We start from the raw sequence: 18,121 nt of genomic DNA, 5'->3' as shown, positions 1-18,121 counted from the left end.
AAAAAAGAAGTCTTTTTATGGTCAATACAAGCCTAGCTCAAGTACCGATTGAATATCATCATTAGAAAATTACAAAAATACAAAGCTGTTCAGGCATTGGTGCCACTACTACCCATGGAAAATTCCACATGACCACATGTGATGGGCTATACTCAACACACCAGCAGGCTAAACATATTCTACCAGATTAGCTCAACATCATATGTATAAGATAGGAAGGAAATGTGAATGCATTTTGTGTTTAGACTGACGTCTACCTCCAAGCTAACTCTATACATATATACACATAATCCACCTATCCATCATCCATCCATCCATCCATCCATCCATCCATCCATCTATTCATCTATTTATCCATCTACCTACCTACCTATCTATCTATCATCTATCTATAATGTATCTACATTCCTACCTGTATACTTGTATGTAAATATTTTAAAATATTAACAAACCCCAACCACATTTGGTTCTGAAGGTTTTGGGTAAAGGCACCCTCTAGTAGTGAATCCATATAAACCAATTTGAGGAGAGAAAGTGCTTCACCAAAAATAATAGGTCAAAGGAATAATGGCGGCAGAGGCTTCAAGTACACCCAGTATAATACTAAAAATATACGAACTCAGTACTATAAATTAAATTATAATATTAGATACATCTTTAATTTTGAACTTTTGATCTATAAATTTAAGTGATTTCTTTTTCTTAAAATACATCTTCCAGAATGTTTGAGTGCGTTTAAGGAGAATTTATGCCTGGGAGTGTTTTTTTATTTTGTTTTGTTTTTTCAATCTTATTTATGCTTCTCAGAATGTTTCTGAGAAGCATAAATAGCGCCACGAGAAGTGGAAGAACGGAGCAGAGTGATTTGTTTCTGGAATCTCTGAGCTCCTTTGTTCTTCATGTGATGGTGATTTTTCTCTGCATTTAATAGAACACAAAAGTCCCACCCCATTGTCTTAAAGGATGCCTGTGTTTAAATAGAGAAAGTGTTTTTATGACTAAGATGAGCAACACCACATAAAAAGAAAGTAAAGTGTTCAGTGTGCGTCATGTGACAGTGTCAGGAAATTGTGGGGGTGTTTTCCTACCCCCTCAGTTCTTTTCTGTTATTCTACCCCTGTGTCTCTTTGGTGGAGGAAAACGATGCTCATCACCCTGAGTTCACCGGATGTGGCTCCGTCCTGGTTAATGAGTTGAAGGAACTACTTACTAGACTCTACTATTAAGTAGGTTTGAGGAGAATGTTAGTTTTCTAGGGAAGTGGCTGCCGTTACTCTGTTAGTCAGCTTTCCATTGCTATAACAAAACTCGTGAGATAATTAATACATAAGAGAAAAGGTTTATCCTGGTTCACAGTCTTGGAGGCACATGATCTTGTTGGTCCTGTGCTTTGAGCCTGAGGTACAGGAGTACAGGTAGAGCAAAATGCTTCACCTCACCACGAGCCACAGGGCAGAGAAGAGAGTCCCTCTTCACTTTCAGGGGCATGTCTCCAGAGACCTCAGGAATGCCCATTCAGAGGCCCTATCTCCTAAAAGACTGACTACCTCTCACTAGCACTGATGGCTAGGCTATAGCAGACACTAGGAGCCACTTGGAAACGTTGCTTTTTACCATGCAGTAGGGAGAAGGGGGAAAGAAGAAGCATGTTTTATGCTGGCGGTTGCCCATCGCTTTCAGTAACGGTGAGGGCAAGATGCACGTACTCATCTGCTGCCTAATGTGAGGTATGATGGATATGATGACCTGTGAGATCTCCCTTACCCTTAGGAGGCTGCCTGGAGCTTCGCAGCTGTGCAGCCTCAACAGCCCAGGGGGTGAGCTCCAGCCCCAGGCTCCCACAGCAGCCTGGCTGGCTCCCTGCGGGTTTTCCTTTCTCCTAGCAGCAGGCTTCCCGGGCCTCTTCTCCTTGGTAATTGCCAGCACCAGTCCTGCGCTGTCCCTGAGGATGAGCACGTAGGCCCTTTTTATTTAGAGATTTTGCTGTTAAGCGAAAATAGCAACAGGAAATCAGAATGCGTCTCAGACCCGATTTCTTTTTGGAGGCCCCTTTGGGATGAGGCTTTTATTTCTGGTGCTGGGCTTGCTTTTCTTTCAGACTTCTTGGTTGTCTCTCATTTAAGGCAAAGTTTCCTTTTCAAGAAGGCTCATTCCCAACAAATAGGCTGAAGGATTCACGGAATGCCCTGTGAGCACATGGTCCTTAATTTTGCTAGTTAGCTTGTAGGACATCCCTCAAAATGTTCTCTTTCCTTAATAATATGAGGGACACTTTCTTATGTGTATAAAGAATTTTGAGACAGGGTTTCACTTTGTAGCCCAAGGTAGCCCAGCGCCTGCTATGCAATCTATGCTGGCCTCAAACTTGTGATCCCCTGCCTCACCTCCAGACTCACCCAGTATACATTTTACATTGAGTGTTTCCACATATTCAGCTTAAATCATAACCATTCCAGATGGTCCCAAGGTGTGATTCACTCAAATGGGATTTCACTGACATTATTTTGTAGGGAAGGTCATTTTGTTGAGTAGAGACTAATGATAGGCTGGCCCTGCCTTTGGTAGCCTTCAGCAAAGGCCTCACTGGCTTGTTTTCTCTGAGTTGACTTCAGATGACATCTTTTGCTTTTGGAAAACAATATCCCAGACATGAAATAAACCATGAGTCACATAATAAATATAATACCAGGCTTGGGCTGTGGCTACTTTTAGAGTATTGTATTTTAGCACTAACTTAATCATCTGTTTGCTACCAAAGTTGACAGTCTTGGCTTTCCTCCCCAATATAAACAAAGTAACATTGTTTAATTCCTCTGCTATTTATTGCTATAATAGTAGAAACATGGGCACACACATGGTGTTAACTTTTAGAATGGGAAGATTTCAAGGAAGCCGTTTTAAGTTTTATTTTTTTATTCATCTATTTTTTTTTAAAGCCTGTTTCTCTTATAATCTGAAAGAAACAAAATGGAAATGTTTGTTTGGGAACATAACCTCCACTCTGAGGAAGGAAAGTACTGTGAAGAACTTCAGAGAAAAGTCTTTTTGTCAGCCCTGACCAGCCTCTCACCCCAGCCAGGGTTGGAGTTCAGCTATCAGAGCTTAGAACCTTGGTCTCCCCAGCCTGCTCAGTATCAGTGAACTCAGGGGTGGTGGCTGCTGTTTGTGGGCTCAGTACATTCCCTTCTGGGCAGCAGCCCTTTGTGGAGCCAAAGGATAATCAGAGGTTTGCCAGATGAGCGTGATGTCTGAGGCAAAGGGTGTGGGGTGCTCGGAATGGCTTGTGTCACACAGCCTCCGGCTGTCCTTCCCACATCACAGGCTCCTCCTCTTGGCCCATGATGCTGCCTCTCTTGCTGGCTCAGTGAGATGCAGTGTGAATAGCATCCTTTGTTAAAGAAGAGACAGAGCCCTCTGAGGCTTGGCTGAGGGGAGTTCTGGAAGAGTGCATTGAACACTTACTGGGCCTGGAGTTTTCTGCTCCTGCAGTTCATCCTCTTCAGCCTCAGAATGCTCTAGAACATTGTGCAAACCACCAGACCTTCCTGTGGTTCTCAACATCACTGAAAGAGGCTGGGATGCCTCCGGAAAGCAAAAGGATAATGAATACATACAATGTAAAAGCACCAGACCAGTGGAGGATAAAGTTCTGTACCTGAGCTTGTTAAAGAAGGTCAAGAGATCTGATGCAAATCTGGAGGATACTCTGGCTTTATTCAAGAGGGTTTCTCTGTGTAGCCCTGGCTCTCTTGGAAATCACTCTGTAGACCAGGCTGGCCTCGAATTCAGAGATCCATATGCCTCTGCTTCCCGAGTATTGGGATTAAATGTATGTATATGTGTACGTGTGTGTATGTACATATGTGCATGTGTACATGTGTATGTATATTTGTGTATGTGTACATGTATGCATATATATGTGTGTATGTGTAGTCTATATGTTTATATGTGTATGTACTTGTATATATTCATTTGTATATGTACATGTGTAGTACATGTACGAATGTGTATATGTGTACATGTGTGCATGTGTATATATGTACATGTGTATATGTGTGCATGTGTACATGTATGCATGTGTGTGTACATGTGTATGTACATGCATGTATGTGTACATTTATGCATATATATATGTGTACCTATGTATGTACCTGTATGTGTACCTGTGTGTGTATGTGTTTGTGTGTATGAAGGTGTAGATAGAGGTCAGAAGGTGGTTTCTGTGCTGCTCTCTTTCTCAGACCCCATCCACCTTGTTTTTTTGAAACAGAGACTCCCACTGGCCTCCTTTTCCATGGTTTTAAAATTTCACTTTCCTCCTCCCTAAAGACTACCAAATACAACCCCCTTTTATGCTCCGTCCCTTGCTTTTTGAAGGCAAACATGCCACTGTGCTTTAAGGAAGACTTTTCCTTTTCTAACAGCAACAGTGGTGGAGCACAAGTTCAGGAGCACCGAAGGCATGGAGAGATGACGAAGCATTTTTGGTTTCTTGAAGCTGAGTTTCAGTTTATTAAAAGAGTTTTTTTTTTGTTTTTTGTTTTTGTTTGTTTGTTTTGTTTTTTTGAGACAGGTTTTCTCTGTGTATCCTGGCTGCCCTGGAACTCATTCTGTAGACCAGGCTGGCCTCGAACTCAGAAATCTGCCTGCCTCTGCCTCCCATGTGCTGGGATTAAAGTGCGCCACCACTGCCTGGCATTAAAAGAGATTTTAATATAGGTTTTAAACAGAAAGATTAAGGGGAGAATTTATGTTCAGGAGGAATGTATGAAACACCAAGAGTGGGCTTGTCAAAGGAGACTGAAAGTTTGTGAATGATAAGCTTAGCATGCACACTGGGAGTTGGGGAGGAGGTTGGGGGGGGGTGCCCAGGGAAAGAAGATGACACATTCAAGTGTGGACTGGGCTTCTCAAGGGAGAGTCACAATTAAGTACCTTAGCATCAGTTATATATTCTATTTTGGTAACTCTCAAGTTATATCTCAAAGGGTTGCTAAGAAACAATTTTCTTCTCTCTGTCTTTTATTTTTAGATAGGGTTTCACTGTAGCCCCGAATGGCCTGGAACTTGCTATGGAGAAACTGTTGTGGAAAGAATTGTGAGCCATTGTCTTGTTCCCCGTGAACAGATTCAGGTGGAAAATATGCTTGATCTCTGCAGTTCAGGTCCGAGGACAAACATTGTATCATAACTAAGTGTTGACTTGGTACCATGTGGGCATGAAAAACACACAGCACTTGTAAAAGGATTGGTGGGTGGAAGCAGACCAGGGTCCTACAGGAGCTACAGAAAGCCTTTGAAATATCCATAGGAAGGACAAATGAAGAAGCTTGTCTCATCAGCAAAGGCTAGAGTTAGTAGAAACATCCTTTCATTAGTAAATTTTTAGATAGGGGCCAACATGTTTATGAAGGTTAGCTGTTTGACCAGTACTCCCAGAGAACTTTGAAGCATCTGGAAGGACATTCTGTGGTCCTAAGGCAGTGGAAAGAGATTGTGGAATATACGTGTCAAGGGAGGCCCTGAAAAAGTCTGCTCAGAATGCTTGCTAATGATTATGAAGCCAGACTTTGCTGTTACCTGGAGCTTTGGAAGATTTTGAGAGCTGAGATTCATCGAATGCAATGAGAAAGGGGGTGCTTTGAAGATTAAAGACAGCTTTGGGGGGGATCCCCTTATACCTCCATACCTGGCTACCATATTAGTTTTACATGAAATATAAGCAGAAGAAAAAAGTGTCAATCAAGTCAGGCCTTTGGTCGGAGGGAGATATAGTGCTGTTACTCCTGAGTAACACCAATTACTCAGGAGGCTAAGTCAAGCAGATCACAAGTTCAAGGTCAGTCAGAGCAATTTAGTGAGACCCACGACTGGAAAATAAAATGTATAGAGCCAGGTAAAGTAAGTCTGCACACGTAGCAGAGCGACATTCAGGTTGGCAGCCCTGTCACATCCTGAGCTGTCCGTGTGCAGCTCCAGCAGTAGCGCCATAGGAGGTGGAGCATCTACATGGATAGGCTCAGGCCGTATGGGACTTGTCAGAACGTGGCCATCAACCTTCATCCATCTGGGTGAGCCCCTTCAATTTCAAGGCTGTAGCTATTCCATCTCTCCAGCCCACCTCCTTAAGCCTTGACTCAAAACTAAACTCTTTCAAGATTCTTCTGAGTTTTTCAAGTCTGGCAGATACTTCTTCTTAAGAACCTGGCCTCACCACACCCCCAGAAACACTTCTTTTGAAAACTGCTACTTCAACAGGAACATTTTCTTAGGACTCCGTTTTCCCAAGAGGAACTATATCGTTGTCGTTATTGCAATTAAACATGGTTCTTTGTCTCTCTAAGCGGCCTGGAAAGACGTGAATACAATTTGGGCTGAAGGTTGAGGTCACCATCTGCCAGCTTCTCTGCCCCAGGCCTGCTCCATGCTGGAATGGACAGGCCTTGCCTTCCTCAGGCTGCTCAAACCAAGTGGGCACTTGCTGTCTGCACTTAGGGCCCCTCCATCCTTCCCAGGTTTAGGAGAAGTCGGGACACTCCTGCCTCTGGTTTCTGGTTTCTGTCCACCGAGCTGACTCTGGGGCTTATACTGCCTTGCCTACTCAGGCTGAGGCTGGGATTGGGTGCCGAGGCACCGCCTCCGTCTCTGCGTGCCCGCGCGCTCGCTCCCGCCCTCCTCCCCGCCCCAGCCCGCTCCCGTCTCAGCCCTTTGGGCTCCGCACTGCAGATGCCAGCTGGTCTCTCGGAGCTCAGCAGCTCTCTCTGATTCTCTTGACTCCGGAGCTCCGGCTGCACGCTCGCGGCTCTCCAGGGAGACTCGCCGACTTGGACTCGCCGAGCCCTGCGTGCGCAGTCGTTCCCGCGCAGCACCAGCTGCAGCAGCGAGTACCCGGGCGGCGGACGGCGCTCTCGGATGCGGCAGGACAAACTGACCGGCTCCCTGCGTCGCGGCGGGCGATGCCTGAAGCGCCAGGGCGGCGGCGGCGTGGGCACCATCCTGAGCAATGTGCTCAAGAAGCGCAGCTGTATCTCGCGGACCGCGCCCCGGTTGCTCTGCACCTTGGAGCCGGGTGAGGCGCGGGCTGCGGATGGGCTCCGGGGTGCAGGTGTCTGCGGAGCACTGTCGGCCTGGAAGGGATGGGAGCAGACCCCGGCCTGGGTGCATTCAGCGGCCACCCGTGCACAGAGAACCCACCGCCCTGCAGAAGCCACCGCGGGGCCTATGCGCTTAGCTTCCGTGCATGGTGGGGGAGTGAGGGAGGCTGCCCCCGCCAGCCCAGGCCGCGTCACCTATTGTGCTCCAGGTTCCCTGGAAGCCAGCCTGAGAGGTGTGTGGGTTGGCTGACGCGCAGCCTTGACCCTACGGGTCGGAGGGAAAGGCAGCGACTGCGAAGGGCGGGCGATCTAGAGCGTGTTTTCCCGAGAAAGTGCCTGTGGTGTGTTTGTGTTAGGGTGGGAGAGGGCACGAGCTCGGTTCTGTAAGGTAAGGTCCAGGAGCCCGCCTGGCCTGGTGAGCACAGGCCCTCCCTACCATCAGCTTGTGTTTATTCATCCCTGCTTCTCCAGGCTCTTCCTATCTCCTCACCAGCTCCGTCACCTGGCATCGTTGCTCTGGGTTTTAAGAGCCTGGCTCTGGCACCAGCGCTTGGGCGCTGAGGGTTCTGGCAAAGGGGTGGCCGCAGAGAACGCAGCTCTCTTTGCCCACGTAGCTTGAGCTTGGCGCTAACCTCTGCTTGAGTTGCCCTCGCTGCCCCCAGGCAGTTTGTGGTCTCTACAGCAGCACCTTCCTCTCCCCCCACCCCTCCGCCTTCTGGGACCTGCACCCACCCAGCCTGCAGATTCTGCCCAGGCACTAAGTCTTAAAGGGTGGAATGCTGCCTCTCTGAACCTCGTGGTTTCTTTGTTTTTCTTCCCACTGAAGTGTCTAATTGCCGAGACTGTAGTATTTATTTGCCGTCTTCTTTTACCTTTACCCCCCCCCTTTTAAATCTCCTTCCCACGTTAAATAGTGTTTTGTATTTCTGAATCCAGAACAGTTGTGATTATCAGATGAAACATAAACCTCCTCTCCTCTCATTTCACTTAGAAGAAAAGAGCGTGAAAATGACCCGATTTAAGCCTCTGCGTGAGGGCAGCGAATGATCAATTCCACTTAAAGCCTGACTCATTTTTGATTATGAGAAAAATAGTTGTGGTTTTGACTGACTAGCCCAGTTGCTTTTCAGCACAGAAAAGCAATTGGTTTATGCCCAGCAGGTGGCCCCTCAAAGTCAAAGGAGCATATTTGGTCAAACATACTGGGAGTCCAGTGGTTTTTGGGCTGTGGCAAAGTCACCATGGGGCTGAATTTCCTGGTCTTTATTGTGATAAAGCAAGAATTATAACGATAAGCTCTTGCATTCAGCACCCCAGGCTTGGACAGCACTCTCTACAAAGTCCATTTCATTGGTTGGCACTGGAGGCTGTCTTGATCCTACTACAGAGACTGGGAGGAATTCATTAAAACCATTTTCCAGAGATGAGAATCAGTGGGTAATTAACATTTTCTTGGAGAAGAAAAATCATCTATCCAGTCATAGCACAGCTTTGACTTTAAAGTTTCCAAATGTCAGGGTATTCTCAGATGCCCTAGATTCTTGACACAGGACATCTAGGTGTCGATACATGTATCAAGAACACTTGTACGGGGCTCCACATCATCATCAAGAGCAAGAACAACAATAGCAACATTCCAACTGCCTATCTGCTTATAGTCAAGGGCTTGGGCAATGCAGTCATGTCTTTCCCGCTTCTCGACTCCATATGTACGTCTTTTAAAAGGCCACTTTATTATTTTTTTTAAGTCCTGAAGACTGTTCCTATACATACTAATCTTTAAGTGTTCCTATCCATGTCAATATCCATGTGGGTCAAAGTTGAGAGGTTTTAAATATGGAGGCAACAATGTCATCGCTTGATTTTTTTGATTATTATTGAGAAGGTTTGACATTTCTTGGTCCTTGAACTTGTAAGGAATAAGCCTTTTCTAAATTGGCTAAGGGGGCTGGGGATCTCCATCTCCAGTTAAGATGACTTAACTGCAAAGTGCTTGCTCTGCGAGCATAGGACCTGAGTTTGCATCCTGAGAACTTTTGTAAAAGCTGTACAGTACATGTTGGTAGCCCCGGCATTCCAGGTGTGTGTGTATAGCATTGATCACATCAACAGAGTTCATTGATTAGCCTAGCAGCATGATTGATCTCCACAGTGAGAGACTATGTCCCAAAATATAAAGGGTAGAGCAATTGAGGAAGACACCCCCATATGCATGCTTACTTGCACATACACACACACACATATGTGGACAGGTTCACATGAGTGCACACACACACACACACACACACACAGCCACACACAGAGCCACATACAGCTTAAAGGCCAGTATTTAGAAGATACAGGAAGCAAAGACCAAGTAGATACTCACAGAGACTTTCAAGCCATTGGGGTGAAATAATGAGACCCTATCTTCAAAAACTAAACAATGCTATCAAATGATTTTGAAGCTGTATAAAAAGGGATATATAATGTTTTCATATTTAATTATATTTTTTATAATTTAAACAGGAATAAGAATTGTTATGGAATTTCTCTTCAATAACAACACACAATTCTATTGCAGATTGTGAACACTGGCTAAACAGAAGTAATACAAATTTATTTTTTTCATGTACTTTCCCACTTCTGTTGCATAGATTTGGGATCTAAATCAAAGAAAATTAAAGTGGTAGATCACTTAGGATTAGAATTCAGTCCTATCTTTAGGTTATAGTCTAGAATTTAACATACTTTTATCATCAACCAATAGGTGTATTGAGACAGAATTAAAACATTTGGAAGCCATCAAATGGAGTGCTTATAATAAGCAGAAAGAGGCATGGGTGGATTGTAGCTCAGGGGTGGAGCACTTGCCTGGCATGTGCTGGGCTAAAAGGTTTGATCCCCAACATTGCCAAATCAAAGCAAATAGAAAGAATAGATAGATGGATGTAGTCTGTTCTGCTGAGACTCCAACTCCAACCTTGAATGCACTAGGCACTAGCTCTGCCTCCTTGCTACATCCACAGCCTCATGAAGGTATTTTATAGCTTTTGGTGTTCCAGTAAAGCACCCCTGACCCCTTTATTGGGAATGGATCCTAAGGCCTCACACACACTCAATGGTTGATCTACTGCCAGGCCTCTGCTCCAACCCTTGATGTTTCTCCTTAAGTGTCTTGGTCAATGCAGGTGTTGCAGAAAAACAAACTGTAGGTAGAGAACTCCCTTTTGTGTTTGGTAATTGTTGATTGCCCAGGTGACAATATCTGCAGCCAGTCACCAAAGCAGTCCTTTGAGATGGAGCTCTCTGTCCTTACCTCAGAGATGCGGAACTGAGGTCCAGGCAGGCTAAGCAGCTTGACTTTAGGACTCAAAATTAATGCAGGTCTGCATCTCTAGCCTGGGAGTCAATCATTGTTTTGTTTTTGCATTACTCTGGGCCTCTGTGGAGGTCTCCATCTAATGTTTATAACTCCATTTTATTGTCTTAGGTCACTTTTCTATTTTAATGTTCAGTGTGTTTTAATGTTAATAAAATTTTTCTAAATTTAGTAAAAATAACATTTTTTTTACCGTAATTCAGTAGAAGCAAGTGTTAAATTATTTATGAACTTTATTATAATTTCCATAAATAACAATGACCTAATTTTCTTCTAGGAGTTGATACAAAATTGAAGTTCACACTTGAGCCATCTTTGGGTCAAAATGGTTTTCAGCAGGTAACTTTGTTTTTGGTTTTTAAGTTGTTTTTTTTTTGTTGTTGTTGTTTTTGTTTTTGTTTTTGTTTTGTTTGGTTTGGTTTGGCTTGGTTTGGTTTGAGGATGTCAGGGCACATTGTCATATATTTTAAAAATGAAAATATTCACATGTATTTTGATACACAGGAGCTGTCAGTGTCCTGGAGTGCTGTGCTAACTTTCTCACATTCTATGGATGCTGTCTTAGTTGTGGTTACTCTTGCTGTGGTGATACACCATAAGCAAAGCAAGCTAGGGAGAAAAGGGTTTATTCAGCTTACACTTTCACAGCACTATTCATTACTGAAGAAAGTCAGGACAGGAACTCATACAGGGCAGGAATCTGGAGGCAGGAGGTGATGCAGAGGCCATGGAGGGGTGCTGCTTACTGGCTTGCTCCCCATGGCTTGCTCAGTCTGTTTTCTTAGAGAACCCAGAACCATCAGCCCAGGGATGGCCCCACCCACAATGGGCTGGGTCCTTACCCTTTGATCACTAATTAAGAAAATACCCTACAGGCTTGACTCTAGTCAGATCTTATGGGTGTGTATGTGTGGTATTTTTTCAATTGAGGCTCCCTTCTCTCCAATGACTCGAGCCTGTGTTAAGTTGACATCCAACTAGACAGTGCAGATGCTAAGAAGGAGAAAGCCTGAAAAATGTAGCTTCAGGTCCATCTTTTTCCTTTCCTAATACTTTTCTCTGGTCCTAGTGGTATGATGCTCTCAAAGCAGTGGCCAGACTGTCAACGGGGATCCCGAAGGAATGGCGGAGAAAGGTAAGTGGTTTCTCATAGGGATGGAATACTCAAGGACCATCTCTCTGTCCATTGATGTGTCTGGGAAGTCTAAAAAAGTGTATGCGTCATTAATCATGCCCTGGATATTTATCATCTGTGCCAGGTAACATTCTGGGTATGAGGGATGCAGCCGTGGAAACCACAGCAGTTAGAATATTTTGTCCTCTTAGAACTTACAGTGACTCAAATATAGTGTGTTACACTGTGATAAGTGCTGTGGATAACAGACGTAAAATGGAGAGTATAGGAGAATAGGGGTCAGGAGGCGGAGTTCTATATAGACATTGATGTGTGAATAGGGCCCTAAAGGAAGTCGCCTGGAAAGACATTGAGGTGAGAGTACCTGGGCCACGTTCTCGGCAAGGAGGAGACTAAAGTGGGAGGTGCCTGGAGGCAGGGGGAAAAAGGGGGCAGAGCGTCTAGCTGCAGTGTGAGTGGCTGGGTCATGAGTCCCTGCCAGGCTGTAGAAGCAGATGGGCACTTCTGTGTCAGCGTGAGAGAGGAAGTAGTACTTTTAAGTTCTGAGCAGGCCCGGCAGATGGGCTACTCCGTCTGCTGGTGAGCATATGAGATATGAGGGTACAACCAGAAAGCACGTAGACTATCATAATTCAGGTAAGAAACAGGCCAGGGGTATGGTAGTGGAGATGGTGAGAAGGGTTAGATGCGTTTTTTGAAGCCTGAGCTGAGATGAAGGCCCAGTGGATCGGATATAAGATGTAAATGGGATATCAAGATTTTGGCTCAAGTGACTGGAAAGGTAGAGTTGTTGTCAGTGTAGGTAGGAGGAACGTGTGTGTGTGTGTGTGTGTGTGTGTGTGTGTATGAAAGTCTGTATGTATAACTGAAGTGTGTGTGTGTGTGTATGTGTGTGTGTATGTGTGTGTGTGCGCGCGCAAGAGAGAGAGAGAGGTGGGGGAGAGAGAGAGGAGAGAGAATGAACCTGCCTGACATATCGGTAGCCATTAAGATGCCTCATTCATCTCTAACACAGAGGTATCTGGTGGGCGTTTGAGCAGGACTCTGCTGCTTGGAAGGCTGCTTAGAGATATTAATCAATGCTGTTCCTGCCAAATTATGTTCGAGTACCGAAATTTAAAACGAACTCTAAAGTTATTAATTTATAAACCTAATCTTAATGTTGGAATTTGAACACTGAGTGTTTCTCAAGTGAATATTAACAAGGGATTATGAAATTAATTGTTCAGAATTAGATTTCCTTGATCAGGTAAGAGAGTTAAAATACCCAGAGTCTCTTTAAAAAGTTATTCATTCTATGAATTTAATCTGTCAGAATTGTGTGTATGGAGAAGCTGTGTAGGTGGAGGTTTAAGGCAGAAGTCTTCATGGGAAAAAATGGTCTGTGTGTGACCAAGTAGCTGTTGCCTAAGCAGAGAATGATTTAGAATTAAGCAAATCAAGGTCATTGAATTATACAGTCTATTGAATTACCTGAAATAAAAGGGAAAACAAAATCTGGTTATTTTCTTCTCTAATGATCAGATTGTTACTTGGCACATAGTAGGAACACAACAAATATTGCAAGAAAGAACAAAAAGCCCCACAGGGTTGACTTTAATCCAGCAAACTAGACTTGTATGCATGAGCTAGCCCTGGCCTCCAAACAGTTCCCAGCTAGCCCTTCCCAGATGCAATATGAGCTTTCTAATAAAAGTGATGGATTCTCAGTCTTCTCTGTTTGTGCATCCCTTTAGGTTTGGTTGACCTTGGCGGATCATTATTTGCACAGTATAGCCATCGACTGGGACAAAACTATGCGCTTCACTTTCAACGAGAGAAGCAACCCCGATGACGACTCAATGGGGATTCAGATCGTAAAGGTAATGCTGCTGAGCTCCGGCTTCCATTCTAATGCAGGAGGAAGGACTCTAAGAGCCAAACACTCCCTAGTTGGAAGATCAGATGACCTCTGCCTCCAGGTCTGAGCATTTACTTACTACCTCCCATCAATCAGTAACTTTTGTACTTGGAGAACTTGACCATACCATGTCTTCATAAATTTAAATATTGTCAGTAAGAGGAGAATGTGAGCGAGCCCCTGTACATATCCAATTTATCTAATTTGGTCACACAATAGGAGAAATACCTTTTTATTTTCTCTGGTACAGGTCAGGGATACCAATTGTACTTTTAGATGAAAGTCATCGGACTGAGAGATTCAAAAGTGAGTGTATTTCATATTAACAACATTTGGCTCTTATTAGAGTTTTTGCAAGCCTCACTGTTAATTTGTAGATAGGCTGGTTGGCTAATGGATCTGTGTTCAGTGTTCTAGTCCGATATGGGGCAGCTCTGTTTGTATACTGCATTATAGCAGTTGCGAAGAGCCTGGTGCTAAGAGACAAGGACATTGGTTTCATTTGGTACCAGGATAATCCTGGTACATAAGGCTCAGGCATATGGGCTTTGGTTTACGAGTGTTCCACAGTGGGATGCTAAGCTGGGATCTGAAAAGGAAGGCTGTCTCATCTATATTTTGGCCACCACAAGATGGCTAATGTGCTGGCACATTTAAATCCTTTTTCTTTTAAAGGAGGAAGAACAAAGTAAAACGAGCTACTTTCTGATCTAAGTTGGTTTGTTTCAAATGCACATTAAAAAAAAATCACAGCATCGCACATTGCATGCTTTGCATTATCTACATTTCAATGTTTTATTTGAAATTTCAGCATAGGTTTCACAGAGACAAAATTTCATGTTTGAAATATTCCCTTTCTGTTTAACTTATGAATCAAGGCCATGCACTTTAAACACATTATATTACCTTATGTGTATGGGTGTCTTGTTAGCATGTGTGTCTGTATCATTTCTGGTACCTACAGAAGCCAGGTGAGGGTCCTTTGGAACTTGAGCTACAGTCAGTTATGAGCTGCCATTTGGATGTTGAGAATTGAACCCATGGCTTCTGGAAGAGTACCCAGTGCTTTTGACCATTGAGCCATCTCTCTAGCCCTGTCGGTGTGATTTTTTTTTTTTTTTTGAGACAGGGGTCTCACTTGTTTGGCTTGTTTGGCTTGGAACTCACTGTGTACACCAGGCTGGCCTTGCACTCACAAAAGCTCCCTGCCTTTCCTCCTGAGTGTGCTGGGCTGGGGTCAGAGGACGTTCCCGCCATGACCAGCTTAAGCCACACACATTTTATAATCATGTTATCAAAAGGATCTTTTTCATTTCGCAAATGCTAATCAGTAAAATTGTCTCTCCCGAAAATCGTTAGCTTCATCTTGGCAATTAAATTATAGATATCAGCTACATTTTGTTAAAGAGCAGCAGGTGTTATTATGCGCACTGCAGAAACGTATAGACTAATTTGCAAAGGATGATTTGTCTGTGTAATACACAGTATTTTTGCTGTTTTAATTTTAGTCTTTAGTATCAGAGCTTTAGCAGCTAAATCTTATACCATATTTTGCTCAAAGGATTAATCTTAGCCCCTCTCATATGTTGAAACAACCATATAATATCCATCTTTAAGAAGGCTCTCCATGTCCATGAAGTTACAGTGGAGTTTTGTTAACTGAGTGACTTTTTGTGTTGATCTGGAAGCACGCTGAGGAACATTCGCCTGACTAAACTTACCCTTGTGACTCTTTCTCAGATTGCATAGTTGAAAGCAGTAGGAAAACAGAAAATTCAAAAGAGTGTTTTGGCTCATGTGTATAAGTTGCTTATAAATTAAAAGCAAAAAAAGTGAATATCCGTGTTCATAGAGATAAAGGTGAAATGAAGAAAAACATTTCAGGTATTTTTCCCTGAGGGAGTGTTAGGTTTGCTAGTCAGCTTGCTTGCTTGTTTGCTTTCTTTCTTTCTTTCTCTCTCTCTCTCTCTCTCTTTCTTTCTTTTTTTATTAGATATTTTCTTTATTTACATCTCAAATGTTCTCCCCTTTTTTGGTTTCTCCTCTGAAACAAACCCCTATTCCCTCCCCCTCCCTCTCACCAATCCACCCTTTCCCTCTTCCTGGTCCTGGTACTTCTCTACACTGGGGCATAGAGCCTTCACAGGACCAAGGGCCTCTCCTCCCTTTGATGACTGACTAGGCCATCCTCTGCTACATATGCAGCTGGAGCTATGAGTCCCACCATGTACTCTTTGGTTGGTGGTTTAGTCCCTGGGAGCTCTGGGGGTACTGGTTTGTTTATATTGTTGTTTGTCCTAAGGGGCTGCAAACCCCTTCAGCTCCTTGGGTCCTTTCTCTATCTCCTTCATCGGGGACCCTGTGCTCAGTCCAATGGGTGGCTGTGAACCTCCACTTCTGTATTAATCAGGCACTGACAGAGCCTCTCAGGAGACAGATATATCAGGCTCCTGTCAGCCAGCACTTGCTGGCATCCACAATAGAGTCTGGGTTTGGTGATTGAATATGGGAAGGATTCCCAGGTTGGAGCAGTCTCTGGGTTGTCATTCCTTCAGTTTCTGCTCCATACTTTGTCTCTGCAACTCCTTCCATGGGTATTTTGTTTTCCTTTCTAAGAAGGATTGAAGTATCCACACTTTGGTCTTCCTTCTTCTTGAGTTTCTTGTGGTTTGTAGATTGTATTTTGGGTATTCTGAACTTCTGGGCTAATATCCACTTATCAGAGAGTGTATACCATGTGTGTTCTTTTGTGATTGGGTTACCTCACTCAGGATGATATCCTCCAGATCCATCCATTTCCCTAAGAATTTCATAAATTCATTGTTTTTAATAGATGAGTTGTAGTCCATTGTGTAAGTGAAAGCTAGCCAACTTTCAGTCACGTGATCAAGCTGTGGCAAATAACTGAGACAGTCAACTCACAAGATATGTATTTGGTTCCCTGGTCAGGAGGTCTGTTGACCCATTGTTTTGTGTTTGTGGTGGGCAGCCATCATGTTGGGAAGTGTGCACAGTAGAGCCAAGCTCCTCACTTCTTGGAGGCCAGGAAACAACAAGCTCCAACCACAGCGGGAGGTATTTAAAACCGGTTCCCTTCACTTTTTAGGATCTGCATCGCACGGGCTGTAGTTCCTACTGTGGCCAGGAGGCGGAGCAAGACAGGGTGGTACTAAAGCGGGTGCTACTGGCTTACGCTCGGTGGAACAAGAACGTTGGGTACTGCCAAGGCTTCAACATCCTGGCTGCCCTCATTCTGGAAGTGATGGAAGGCAATGAGGGGGACGCGCTGAAGGTGGGTGTCAGGTTCAGACCAAGGCAACAGGAATGCTGACATTGGGGGTATGACTCTTTCTTTCTGACTCTTTCTTTTCTGCCTTACCCCTTCCAATCCATTTGTAATTACCTGTGATAAGATTTTCCCCAAGTTAAAGCCACATGTTTCTTTGAGTTTCTTTGAGTCAGACATCTGGGTATGGCTGAGCCAGCTGAAGGGCACACCACTTTGGCATTCATGATGGTGGCTGCTGTGATTGTATTTGAAGGGTTAAATGGCAGTAGTGTTTGTCCTACACATTTGTGTGGTTGTTGGCAAAGAATTCCTCACAGGTTGTTGAAATGAGGGGTCTCAGGTGTTTGGTGGTTGGCTGAAGGCTTTTTAGTTTCTTGCCATGTAAGGTCTCCTGTCTCAGATTGGTCACTGACATCCCTAAGAGTAAGGCAGAGTCGATGACAGATGACAGATGTGCAGCCAAACATCCCCTGGTGTAGCCATTGTTTTTTTCCATATCCATGGTCACTGGGTCAGTTTATATCCCAGAGGAAGGGCTTATATAAGGACTACCATGCCAAAGTTGCTCAGGTGGCAGAATGCTCACCTGACCTTCACAAAGTTCAGTTCCCAGCGCTGCATACACTAGGTGCGGCAGTGTATTTCTGCAGCTCAATTACTTGGGAGGCAGAAGCACGAGCATTGTCACAAGACCATACTTGGTACATAACGAATTCAAGGCCAGCCCAAGCTACTTGAGACCCTGTCAACAGAGAGGAGAGTGGCAGAGACTGAGACAGAGACAGACAGACAGAACACATGTGCATGCAACCCCCCCCCCAGAAGATAGGGACCACTGGGGGTCCTATTAGGAACAACCTGCCTAACTCGGCTGCTTTACTGGTTTGTATTTAGGGCAAGGTGTATAGGATGTAGTCACGTCTATGGGAGGTGACCACATACAGAAATAAATGTGTCTTTGAATCTTTGATGTCTATGATCTGGTTTAGTTGAAAGCAATTCTGAAAGCACTTGTGGTGTAAGGTTAGAGTTCTGAAGGTGACTGGTAAGTCACCACAGACTCTTAGTCACTGTTCTGTTGCTATGAAGAGACTCTTTGACCAAGGCTACCCTGGGAAAAGAGAGCATTTAAATTGGGGACTTGCTTATGGTTTCAAAGAGTGAGTCCATGACCATTATGGCAGGGATCATGTTGGCAGGGAGGCATTAGGCTGGAGCAGTAGCTGAGAGCTTACATCCTGATCTCCAGGTAGGAGGGAGAAAGAACCAGAGGGAGGGGAGGAAGGAGGGAGGGAGGGGAGGGAGGAGGGAGGGAGGGAAGAAAGGAGGGAGGGAGGAGAGG

At 44.4% G+C, this 18,121-nt stretch overlaps 1 protein-coding gene across 3 annotated transcripts in view; it reads left to right on the top strand.

Annotated features, from left to right (window-relative positions):
- The window catches only part of Tbc1d30 (TBC1 domain family member 30), an 81,234-nt gene that overhangs the window by 32,780 nt on the left and 30,333 nt on the right, over positions 1 to 18,121 (top strand). The window contains exons 1-5 of one of the 3 annotated variants that reach the window (XM_031349639.1): positions 6,653 to 7,069; positions 10,733 to 10,794; positions 11,525 to 11,590; positions 13,327 to 13,452; positions 16,597 to 16,782. In XM_031349639.1, coding sequence (XP_031205499.1) covers positions 6,913 to 7,069; positions 10,733 to 10,794; positions 11,525 to 11,590; positions 13,327 to 13,452; positions 16,597 to 16,782 — 597 coding nt within the window. In that variant the 5' untranslated portion in view covers positions 6,653 to 6,912. Of the gene's footprint in view, positions 1 to 6,652; positions 7,070 to 10,732; positions 10,795 to 11,524; positions 11,591 to 13,326; positions 13,453 to 16,596; positions 16,783 to 18,121 lie in introns of those variants that run through there. The other 2 variants (XM_031349637.1, XM_031349638.1) reach the window with 2 other exon arrangements.

This window comes from Mastomys coucha, unplaced genomic scaffold (assembly GCF_008632895.1).
Source record: "Mastomys coucha isolate ucsf_1 unplaced genomic scaffold, UCSF_Mcou_1 pScaffold4, whole genome shotgun sequence".
Taxonomy (NCBI): domain Eukaryota; kingdom Metazoa; phylum Chordata; class Mammalia; order Rodentia; family Muridae; genus Mastomys; species Mastomys coucha.
The sequence above is the reverse complement of the archived record's forward strand: the minus strand, read 5'-3'. Positions and strand labels throughout refer to the sequence as shown.